At 41.2% G+C, this 12,197-nt stretch overlaps 1 protein-coding gene across 7 annotated transcripts in view; it reads right to left on the reverse strand.

The window, feature by feature from the left end:
• Positions 1-3,586: 3,586 nt before the first annotated feature.
• Positions 3,587-12,197, reverse strand: part of mymx (myomixer) — a 38,116-nt gene continuing 29,505 nt past the window's right edge. For 6 of the 7 annotated variants that reach the window (XM_078787197.1, XM_078787199.1, XM_078787196.1 and 3 more), the window contains 10 exons: positions 7,923-9,800; positions 6,355-6,432; positions 6,180-6,263; positions 6,018-6,104; positions 5,852-5,943; positions 5,679-5,764; positions 5,525-5,594; positions 5,260-5,450; positions 4,324-4,449; positions 3,587-4,219 (listed from right to left, as the gene is read on the reverse strand). In XM_078787197.1, the coding sequence (XP_078643323.1) occupies positions 3,999-4,219; positions 4,324-4,449; positions 5,260-5,450; positions 5,525-5,594; positions 5,679-5,764; positions 5,852-5,943; positions 6,018-6,104; positions 6,180-6,263; positions 6,355-6,432; positions 7,923-9,800 (2,913 nt within the window). In that variant the 3' untranslated portion in view covers positions 3,587-3,998. The remainder of the gene's footprint in view (positions 4,220-4,323; positions 4,450-5,259; positions 5,451-5,524; positions 5,595-5,678; positions 5,765-5,851; positions 5,944-6,017; positions 6,105-6,179; positions 6,264-6,354; positions 6,433-7,922; positions 9,801-12,197) is intronic. The other variant, XM_078787195.1, reaches the window with a different exon arrangement.

Consider the following 12,197-nt stretch of genomic DNA (forward strand, 5'->3'; position numbering starts at 1 on the left):
TGAGAGGATACAAAGATTAGGACCGTGCCGATCAATCGATGGGGTCGAGTCCCCTTTAGGATGTGGATGTCATTTCAAACCTGACACCAATCAAACTGTACAATCATTTTCTCTAATGTTGAATATAGGGATCGACCGATATGGTTTTTTTCCAGCCGATGCCGATACCGATTTTTTTTCCATCACCCTTAGCCGATGGCTGATTTTGCCTGGGCCGATATTTGTAGCCGATACTGCTTTTGCTTCCTCAATTTATATGAAAAAATGACAATGATAACAAATATTACAGGTCTCAAGTTTAACCTTCTTCTTGTGTTAGGGTCGGTACCGACCCGTTTTACATTTTAATGCATAAAAAGAATCACATTACATTTGTTTATTGCATCAAGGCTTTTTTTTACTTTGTCAGGAAACTCTATTTCAACAAAATAAAACCCCCAAAATAACTTTTACTACATTTTAAAATGGTCTGGTTGAAATTATGACCACTGTATTGTTAGGGTCGGTTATTTTGAACCGGCGGCACGGCGGTCGAGTGGTTAGACCTCACAGCTAGGAGACCAGGGTTCAATTCCACCCTCGTCCATCTCTGTGTGGAGTTTGCATGTTCTCCCCGTGCATGCGTGGGTTTTCTCCGGGTACTCCGGTTTCCTCCCACATTCCAAAAACATGCTAGGTTAATTGGCGACTCCAAATTGTCCATAGGTATGAATGTGAGTGTGAATGGTTGTTTGTCTATATGTGCCCTGTGATAGGCTCCAGCACCCCCGCGACCCTCGTGAGGAAAAAGCGGTAGAAAATGAATAAATGAATGAATGAATGACAATGATAACAAATATTACAGGTCTCAAGTTTAACCTTCCTCTTGTGTTAGGGTCGGTACCGACCCGTTTTACATTTTAATGCATAAAAAGAATCACATAACATTTGTTTATTGCATCAAGGCTTTTTTTACTTTGTCAGGAAACTCTATTTCAACAAAATAAAAATGAAAAAAATAATTTTTACTACATTTTAAAATAGTCTGGTTGAAATTATGACCACTGTATTGTTAGGGTCGGTTTTAATAATATGACTATAAAGCAATATTTTGAGCCAAAACTGAAATCATAAGTGTCCAATTAGCCAACACAATGACAACCAGCTCCTCTTCTCATCATGTAAGCTTCAGGGGATTCTCATTTTGACCGCTTTTCCAGTATACCAGCAGAAAAACAAGGTCCAGACACGTGAGGTGAATTCACTTATTTGATTGGCTGATTTCACATTTACAATTTGGATCATGGAAAGAATGGCAAGAAGTACAGTGAACCAAGATCTGGACCAAATTTTTGGTGACAATGAAGGGAGAGGACAGACCAGCATAGCCATTGAGATGAGCAGATGATCCAGAAGACACAGATGATGCTAGTCAGATGAAGAGGTTGCTGGTGGTGAAGCTGTTCTATATCCCTCAGTAATAGCCAGGTAACAAAAGAATTAAATTTATTAATATGATTCTTTTGAGGTTTATTTGATCATTTTTGGAAATTGAAATGGAGGGGTATAGTGACAAAAAAGACCTACATGCCCAAACCAAAAGTATTAAAACCAATATTTTTATGCATGAGGAAGCCTAAGAAGGTAACCAAGATATTAGAAGCAAATTTGATAGTAACTTATTGTTTTTAGTGTATTTTATAGCTGATTTAATACATGGGTTAAAACCGACCCGTTAACATAAGAGATGATACCAGAAAGCTAACACAAGAGGAAGGTTAAACAAATATTTATTGAAATGTAAACACTGAACACAGTCGGATTCAGCTTTCTTAAACACACATTTAAACGGCATTATCAACATTAAAAGGAATAAATATTCAACCATGTGCAAAACTTTTCTGTCGTAATTTAAGTTTTATCTAGCGTCAATGTGATGACTGTGATGCTTGTCTTTAAATCATGTGGCGGAAAAATATATCGGCGAACCTTCGCGTGTATCGGCCGATACTGATTCAAGTAAAAAATGCAAATATCAGCCCGATGTATCGGTCGATCCTTAGTTGAATATTAATGTGTAACATTACCAAGACATTTCAAACATCCCCATGCTTCCAGCTTCCAACTAAAGTCCCATAAACCCATGACTGGGTGTGTTTGGTGTGAAAAGACCTTGAATCCCCTCTTTCAGGTCCAGCATCATAGACCGAAGTGCTGATTCTGTATGTGAACTGTCCCAACCTTGCCTGAGAGTACATGGAGAGAACATAACTCGTGTGGACATGTTCCTGTATACATTGAACAAGCTGTACTGCGTGTGGTTGAGTCATGCATGCAACTCAGTGCAGACTCGGTAATGACTCACATATTGCTGACCTGCGATGATGGATGCTTCCGAGACACGAATTTGGCAAATTTGAATCAAAAAAATGCAGGCGCTTGTTTTGTTTGAAATGTGTGTTTCTGCAGCGTCCGCATGCATAAATGTGTATGTGCATATACTGTACATACGTGCCACATCTGCCGTATCTTGGCTGTGCTATGTGAAACTGACAGGTGAAGCGGTTGTTGGTAATAATAGTCATCAATTTGTTCAAGAACGTCCAACAAAAACAGAGGCAATTTTTCCCATAGGAAATCATAGAAACCCAATAAATCATTTCCAGACACCCAATAATGTTAACCATCCATCCATTTTCTATACCGCTTATCCTCACGAGGGTCATGCTGGAGCCTATCCCAGCTGTCTTCGGGCAAGAGGCGGGGTACACCCTGGACTGGTCGCCAGCCAATCACAGGGCACATATAGACAAACAACCATTCACACTCACATTCATACCTATGGACAATTTGGAGTCACCAATTAACCTAGCATGTTTTTGGAATGTGGGAGGAAAACCCATGCATGAAAAACATGCAACTCCACACAGAGATGGCCGAGGGTGGAATTGAACTCAGGTCTCCTAACTGTGAGACCTAAGCGCTAACGACTTGTTCACTGTGCAGCCTTGTCTGTGCCACTTTGAATTTAGCTAAACTTAATACAGTAGAATTAGTATATGTTAGTGCCCTGGACTGGTCGCCAGCCAATCATAGGGCACATATAGACAAACAACCATTCACACTCACATTCATACCTATGGACAATTTGGAGTCACCAATTAACCTAGCATGTTTTTGGAATGTGGGAGGAAAACCCATGCATGAAGAACATGCAAACTCTCATGCAAAATATGTTAGTACCCTGGACTGGTCGCCAGCCAATCACAGGGCACATAAAGACAAACAACCATTCACACTCACATTCTTTTCATTCATTCATTCATTCTTTTCTACCGCTTTTTCCTCACAAGGGTCGCGGGGGATGCTGGAGCCTATCCCAGCTGTCTTTGGGCGAGAGGCGGGGTACACCCCGGACTGGTGGCCAGCCAATCACAGGGCACATATAGACAAACAACCATTCACACTCACATTCTTTTCATCCTTCATCAATCCAGATCCTCTGTGAATCACAAAAAGCTTGCAAAAACACCCCCCCCCCAAAAAAAAAATCAATACAATACAGGTAGGAGTGAATAATCACAGTTCGGAAAAAGCAATAGTTTTGAATGTTTTATTACGAATGGTCCACGCTTATTTAAGACGTGTTCAGCAAACAAGCAGTATCAAACCGCAAGAAAATAATTGGATGCAGCACACACCAAGTAAATGGAAAAAGGGGAGCAATTATGTGGAGCAATAATGTAATGAGTTTTAGTATTTTGTTGGTGTTATCACTTGGTTTTGCATGCAAATGTCATTTCTGCGTGTGCAGAGCTGTTTTGTACGTACATTGATACAAGATGTGAAAATTAGACTCACTACATAGTGCACAAAAAACTATATACAAACACACACACACACGTTCATAAAAATGACATATCTTAATCCACATTATCAAATAAAACTGTGGTAGCTCCGCTAAATATAAATATGTTTCAGTAGTAGAAATGAAAACGTGTGCACTGCACATTTGACGCTTACAGGTCCTTTTTGCCAAAGAACTTTTTAAAAACCGACTTGTTCCGAGGCCGCGGCAGGCTGGTGCAGCTCATCTGGCAGGCGTCCTGCTGCCATCCGGGAGCTCCAGAGGTTCCGCTTTCTGACGGCTTGTCTCCCAGCACCAGTGTCACACAGTAGTTGGACCCTCTTTCCAGGCCTCCAGACATCTGCTGGGTAGGCTTGATCTTCTGATACGTTGCTAGGAGACAACACAGAACATGAACATGAAGTGTCTTTTTCTCTCCTGCGTGCGCACACAGGAGGCATTAACAAGGTCAGGGAGGTTAATAAGTGTAAACTAACCAGAAGTGAAGGAGTGGGAGCGATGCTTGCTGCTCGGCCTATCTTTAACCAAAGGCATGGAAGAGGTGTTGTCTCTGCTTTCACTCTCATGCTTACAGCTGCCATTATCATCATCATCATTATTATCTGTCGGGGGAAAGGTAGGAAATGAAGTCAGAAATTAAGAAAATTACAAATAATGAAGGAAAACATGCAGAGTACAGTAAAGCAATGTTTTGGCTCCCCCTAGTGGTGCATATCGCACCCGCATTGACCACACCTACTTATTATAATAGTTGTCAAAATGCAACAAAGCCGGATTATCCCTTTAAATTCCTATTTTAAACGCACAGCTGTGTAAAACGATAACACGGATTCAGTGAGCAGCTTTATCTATTAAAAAAAAAAATGACGCTTTGCTAGGCTTACCTGCACATGCTAATAATATGAGGGCTCGGTTTTGATTGACACTGTCAAGGAAGTATTCATTTTAACATATTTTTGTGATCTACTGAGATTACCCTGTATTATTAATAAATTAATATTATATATATAATCTCTCTCTATATATAATATATAATATATAGATATTATATAATATATATATAATATATATATATATAATAAAATATATAATAATAATATTATATATATTATATATTAATAAATAAATGTATAAAGATACATATATATTAATAAATTATATTAAATTAATAAATTAAATATATTAATAAATTATAATACATTTAATATATTAATAATAATATATAATACACTTTCTCCAAACCTGCTGACAAAAAATTTCAGGGGAGACTTAATTTAAAGTTGAGGTGCACTCAAAACTCAAACCTTGCCCTTATTGTGTATGTCAGTGATAACGATCATGATGATTGGACACCACATGATTTTTCCCCCGATGCACAGTGACCTAACCACTCTCTCAGTGAAAATGCTTACTGCAGGGGTGTCCATGTGTAGATGAGATGTTCCAGCGCTCCTTCAAATGTCTCAGGTGACTCTGCGGCATGTGGCCAACCATCTCTTTGGTCGTAGGGTTCTTCTGTCTGGGGAACGTGGAGGGGACATCATGCTGGGTGGAGCAGTAGCATTTGGCCAGACCATAGCAGCCTGAGCAAAGCGGAGGGCTTCTATAGGGACGGAGATGTATGAGTGTCACAACCAGAGGTGTTAGAGCGGGGGGGAGTGGGGGGTCTTTTCTTACAAGGCAACGGCCGTGTCTTCTTCTACTGGGTTGCTTGATAATGAAGATGCAGAAGAAGACTGTCGTGGACCTTTTAAGACAAAACAAAACATAAGATCTCATATCCACGGTTACTTGAGTTGTAATTTTCGGGTAATCGGGTATTTCAGTTTACCCGTGTTTGCTTGTATTCCCATCATCCATTTCTTCATCATGAATCGGGACAAAGCATTGAACAAATATTCCGAGCCGTCACGGAGCCTGAGTTGAATAAATAAACTGTTACCCAAAGATCCATATTTCATTAGGTGTGAAATCAATAGTCTTTCATTAATCTTACAATTTTACCTTAAACGGAAGCAGTTTGGTTTTTTGGTGTACTCCGGGGCGGGTGAACATTCGGCCCCAATGAGGTTCAGAGGCAGACCACATGCAGAACTCTGTAGGACAACACAGGCTGACCACCACTGTCCACTTCAATTATTCATGGCTTCTCCACATTCATTCCACCTACCCTTAGTGTATCCTTTCTATCCTGATAGAAGCACAAGGTGTGCCCATATAAGACCGTGTGATACGAGTTCCAGCCTCTGGAGGCTGCCTGTGGAAATAAGATAAGAGCACGTCCTGCTGACTGGGGATTTTTACACTTGCTGACTTGGACAATGAATGGAACCTTTCTTACTTTCTTTCCTCCAAGTTGCAGCTTTTGCTTCCTCTCAAGAGTTCCCTCCATACTTTGCAGCTCAGGAGTTCTTCCCTAAAAGGGTTACAAAATATGCCAGGTTTAGAACTGTGTTCAATCCACACAGCCTCACATGTGATGCATTTAGAACTAAGTTCAATCTCACCGTGGTGCAACAGCGGCCTCCTGTGGCTGTTGATCTGTCCTGCAGATCCATTACTTCAATTTTTTGAGCTGCCTGGTTCTGGTGAAAGGAAAATTCTCATTCACAAATGTTTCCAGTTCTTACAGTATTGTTTAAATATCTTTCCACATCTCCAAGTACTCCATGTTTACACTCACAGTCCAACAACATGTTAGGCTGATTGATTACTCATATGTGTGAAGGTGAGTGTGAATGGTTGTGTATACTATATGTGTTCCTGTGCCGTGCTTATCCTTGTCAGGTTAAGTAGTAGAAAATTAACGTACAATGATGATATTTTTCCCCTGGTTCTAAATAAGTCGTCCCTCATAACAAGTTCCAGGCCCGACCAGTGAATTTCTGCAAAGTAGGTTTCAATGTTAATAAATTGTATATTTTCATAGTTAAAGTAGAGAAAACATTCATTTTCTACTGCTTTTTCCTCATGAGGGTCGCGGGAGGTGCTGGAGCCTATCCCAGCTGTCTTCGGGCGAGAGGCAGGGTACACCCTGGACTGGTCGCCAGCCAATCACAGGGCACATATAGACAAACAACCATTCACACTCACATTCATACCTATGGACAATTTGGAGTCACCAATTAACCTAGCATGTTTTTGGAATGTGGGAGGAAACCGGAGTACCCGGAGAAAACCCACGCATGCACGGGGAGAACATGCAAACTCCACACAGAGATGGCCGAGGGTGGAATTGAACCCTGGTCTCCTAGCTGTGAGGTCTGCGCGCTAACCACTAGACCGCCATGCTGCCTATAGAAAACATGTTTATGACTTTCTTAATAAGTTCTTTTTACATTTTTAGTCACCTGTACACATTATTATTCTTTGTTTACACCACATTGCTAATGTGTAGGCTACGGGATCACTGCATAGCATAGCATGCTAGCAAGCTACTATGTTAATTCATTCATTCATTTTCTACTGCTTATCCTCACGAGGGTCGCGGGGGTTGCTGGAGCCTATCCCAGCCGTCTTCGGGCGAGAGGCGGGGTACACCCTGGACTGGTGGCCAGCCAATCACAGGGCACATATAGACAAACAACCATTCACACTCACATTCATACCTATGGACAATTTGGAGTCGCCAATTAACCTAGCATGTTTTTGGAATATGGGAGGAAACCGGAGTACCCGGAGAAAACCCACGCATGCACGGGGAGAACATGCAAACTCCACACAGAGATGGCCGAGGGTGGGATTGAACCTGGGTCTCCTTGCTGTGAGGCTAACCACACGACCACCGTGCAGCCAGCTACCATGTTATTATTTACAAATTATTTATTCTAATCTTGGTTTCAAACAGAGTGGGGAAAAATACAAAATAATAAGTCAAAACCTTACCACTTCCACACAGAATATGAGGAGAACATCATATCGGATATGCAATGTGATGGTAATGTCATGTCAAGTGTCATCAATGTTTTGTGTCATTAGTGTCAATAGTGTGTCCTCCTTTTAGAAGGTGATACCTAAACATTAAGTCCATTTCTAACGAGTTAACCAGTTTTAACTTTTTTTGACCAATGTTCACCTTTGAAGTGTCCGTGTTCTCGTCCATCTCCTCCAAACCCTTCGGCTCCTCTTCCTCCTCTTCTCTGTACTGGTAAATGTATTTCTGATTGTCAACAACATCTGGAAGCTTCACTGGATCAGCAGCTGTTTCGTTCCAAAAAACGGAGGTCTTGCCAACTTGTTCCCTATTTGGAAAGGCTGCCCAGGACCTTCGGTCTCTTATGGTCCATGATGGGCCTGGGGGACTGGGTTCCTTGTCATGACTCAGGAAGTTCCGGATGTCGGACGGCAGTCTGAACTCGAAGAGATTGGGTTCTGAGGCCGTGGCCAGGTTTCGATATAGCATAACCGGAGCTTTGCTGGGAGACAAGCTGGGAATGGACTCAGTCGGCTGATCCAAAGATACGGATTCATCCTGATTAGGCTGGTAAATGATATCTGAACAGATACTTTGCCTGAAATTGTTAGTTTGGTTCCAGATGTCCTCCAGCTCTTCTTCTTCCTCTTCAAACTGTTGGTGGTCCAGGTGGACAGGTTCTTGGAGATCTTCGCTGGCTTTTGACGGGCCCGTGCACTCTGTCATCTTAGTGCAGTCAATACGTCCCACTTGGAGGGACATGAGTTTCCCGACTACGCCAGTAATTTGGGGGTTATCAGAATAAGGTGCATCAGGACAAAGTTTGATGCTGCTGGAGCTGGAGATGCCAGAATCCATCGAGTCTTGACGAACATTCACAGCTGACTTCAGGCTGACAACCACATGAGAAGCTTGATGTGGACACTGCCCCGGGTTCTCATTGTGTGCACTTTTGTGGTACTTGTGTCCATTGAGATCCCGAATAAGCGTATGGACACTCGGGCACTGGTGCTTATGGGCAGCAGTAGCGGAAGGGTGGGGTTGGTTCACATAAATGGGGAGCTGGGAAGACTGGCAGGTGTCATCATTTCTAGTTTTACTCGCCGATGACATGGTTTCCCAGTCCTGCTCCGTATTCTCCTGTTGACTGAACTTTTTTGCGGATAATTCATTACCTGGGACCATCTGATCCTCATCTTCTTCTGGGGCAGGAGGAGTTGTGTTGAAAGTGCCGCCATTGTCAGGGAAGTGTTTCTTCAAAACTGTAGACGTCTGCCTCTCAGAGTGGATTTCAGCTGCACTGACCGACCCTGCATTGGCCGTGGAAGGTCGAGCTTGTTTAAAAGAACTCAAGGCTATGTGTCGGTGGAAGTTGGCATCGGGATCAATCCCAGCTCCCTTCTTAGACTCTGGAGGCGCAATAGTTATTATATCCGGAATACTGGGAATGAGAGTCATGTCCTTGGGAAGATCAAAACTCAACACGGAACCCAAAGAGAGGAATCTGCAGTGACCCCTCCCTTGACTGGGGGTGGCCGGTCCCAGTGAAACAGCATAGGGGGTAATGGTGTACTCTCCAGGGCAGTCTGTGTCAGTTTTACTCAGAAGTGGATTCTGCAAGTCAGCCACAGCGTCAACTCCATCCCCAAGCTGTGGTGCACTTTTCTTTCTCCGACCTTCTTTCAGCGGCCATGTATGAGTGTCATATGGGATTGTCTCACTGGTGTAATGAGGCTCGTCTGTTTCCTCGTCCACCCCCATTACTTTTTGGATAGTATGCCTCCGAGTGTCTCTTTTTCTTTTTCTTTTTTTGCCCATTCTCTTAAGGCTGCTGAAGATGAAGCTGTTGCACGTTCTCCCGTTCAAAGGATGAAATGATACACTGGTCTGAGGGGCAGGCATTGATGTGGATGGTGACGAGGACGGTGGTGAGATGGTAGGAGAAGATGTTGAGAGGCTCTTTTGGCGAGGCAGTGTGATGCTCTCATACACAGGAGCCATAGTCAAGTTGTTGTCCTTAACTTGCAAGAAGGTACTCACCTGAAAAACATATTTATATGCAGCATGTGAGTTAGTATGTGAGTTAATTTATGGTAATGGTTTTATTTCAGTTGAACATGCATCAGATTACAATTGAGTGCATCCCATAATGTCCAAAAGGAGTCGGAAGAAGCAAAGCTTATTAAATCCTACCCCTCCATCTGCTACTTTTACAATCAGTAACTGTTACATTTGTTCACTTCCTGCTTTCCTAATATAATTAGTTTTTTTTGTTTTTTGTTTTTTTGTTAAATTTTGAAATTTTTAAATTTTTAAATTTTTAAATTTTTAAATTTTTAAATTTTTAAATTTTTAAATTTTTAAATTTTTAAATTTTTAAATTTTTAAATTTTTAAATTTTTAAATTTTTAGTCCCGTACCAAAGTATGAGGTGATATGACCATACAATCATGACTGGTTCAAGACTCTTCATCCTTGTATTTAGCAAACATCAACTGCTTGTATTGTTTCTTGAATTGGCTCATCGTTGTGCATTGTTTGAGGTCCTTACTCAATCCATTCCATAGTTTGATTCCACATACTGAAATGCTATGGCTTTTTAACGTAGTCCTAGCATAGAAGTGTTTCAAATGTAGTTCTTCCCTGAGATCATATTTCTCCTCTCTTGTAGAGAAGTATTGGATGACATTTTTAGCTAATTGGTTATTTTTAGCCTTATGCATTATTTTAGCTGTTTGAAGATGAACTATATCAGCAAGTTGAAGTATTTGTGATTTTAGAAATAAGGAGTTAGTATGTTCTCTGTAGGCGGCATTATGAATTATCCTTACTGACCTTTTTTGCAGTACATTTAGTGAAGATTGCTTTTATAGTTATTAGCCCATATTTCCACACAATAAGTAAGATATGGTAGAACCAGAGAGCAATAAAGAGTGTGGAGTGATTTCTGATTGTGAAAAACTTTGCTTTGTTCAATACTGAAATATTTCTGGCCACCTTATGTTGTATATTTGTAATATGAGGTTTCCAACTCATATTTTCATCTATTGTGATCCACAGAAATTTTTACTTAAAAAAAAAATCTCAAAATGCTTGGCCATAAATGTGTTATTCCTACTGAGATTTTGTTTTGCAGGCAAAACATAAATAAAATGAGAAGATCAAGGTTTTTGCACGACCCACCAGCTACTTCATTGCAGTACACCTCACCTATCAATGCAGATGATATAAAGGAGGAAGGAGCTACGTATATTCCTTCAGTAGTATCATTTAAAAGCCCAAAGTTCCATCACACTGAGAAAACTGTGGCCGATCACTGACGTAATTTAAAAGTTCAAACACAACATCTGTGTACAGACATCTGGGACTGTGGTGGGGGAAAAACATCTAAACAACTAAAAATGGAATTTGATAGGAAAGTCAGTTGCTTATGAAGCTGTAATTAAAACTAGAAAATAAGAAGAACACAATTAGTTATGAAAAATATTGGCAGTGTACCAAGGGTCCAGAAAATATTACTGAATATGTCATTACTATATTCTTTGGCATTTATCATCCCCTATATGATCAAACCTTTTGTCTGTTATTTTAGGAAACCTTGGGAAAATTCGCCTTCAGCTGCCACCCAGCTGGCTCTGAACTACAGTGAAGAAAATAAGTATTTGAACACCCTGCTATTTTGCTATTTCTCCCACTTAGAAATCATGGAGGGGTCTGAAATTTTCATCGTAGGTGCATGTCCACTGTGAGAGAGATAAACTAAAAAGAAAAATCCAGAAATCACAATGCATGATTTTTTAACAATTTATTTGTGTGATACAGCTGCAAATAAGTATTTGAACACCTGAGAAAATGAATGTTAATATTTGGTACAGTAGCCTTTGTTTGCTATTACAGAGGTCAAACGTTTCCTGTAGTTTTTCACCAGGTTTGCACACACTGCAGGAGGGATCTTGGCCCACTCCTCCACACAGATCTTCTCTAGATCAGTCAGGTTTCTGGGCTGTCGCTGAGAAACACGGAGTTTGAGCTCCCTCCAAAGATTTTCGATTGGGTTCAGGTCTGGAGACTGGCTGGGCCATGCTAGAACCTTGATATGCTTCTTACGGAGCCACTCCTTGGTTTTCCTGGCTGTGTGCTTCGGGTCGTTGTCGTGTTGGAAGACCCAGCCACGACCCATCTTCAATGCTCTGACAGAGGGAAGGAGGTTGTTCCCCAAAATCTCACAATACACGGCCCCAGTCATCCTCTCTTTAATGCAGTGCACTCGTCCTGTCCCATGTGCAGAAAAACACCCCCAAAGCATGATGCTACCACCCCCATGCTTCACAGTAGGGATGGTGTTCTTCGGATTGTACTCTTCATTCTTCTTCCTCCAAACACGCTTATTGGAATTATGACCAAAAAGTTCTATTTTGGTCTCATCTGACCATAAAA

Source organism: Doryrhamphus excisus, linkage group LG20, assembly GCF_037039965.1.
Source record: "Doryrhamphus excisus strain RoL-2023G ecotype Guam linkage group LG20, RoL_Dexc_Guam_v1.1, whole genome shotgun sequence".
Lineage (NCBI taxonomy): Eukaryota > Metazoa > Chordata > Actinopteri > Syngnathiformes > Syngnathidae > Doryrhamphus > Doryrhamphus excisus.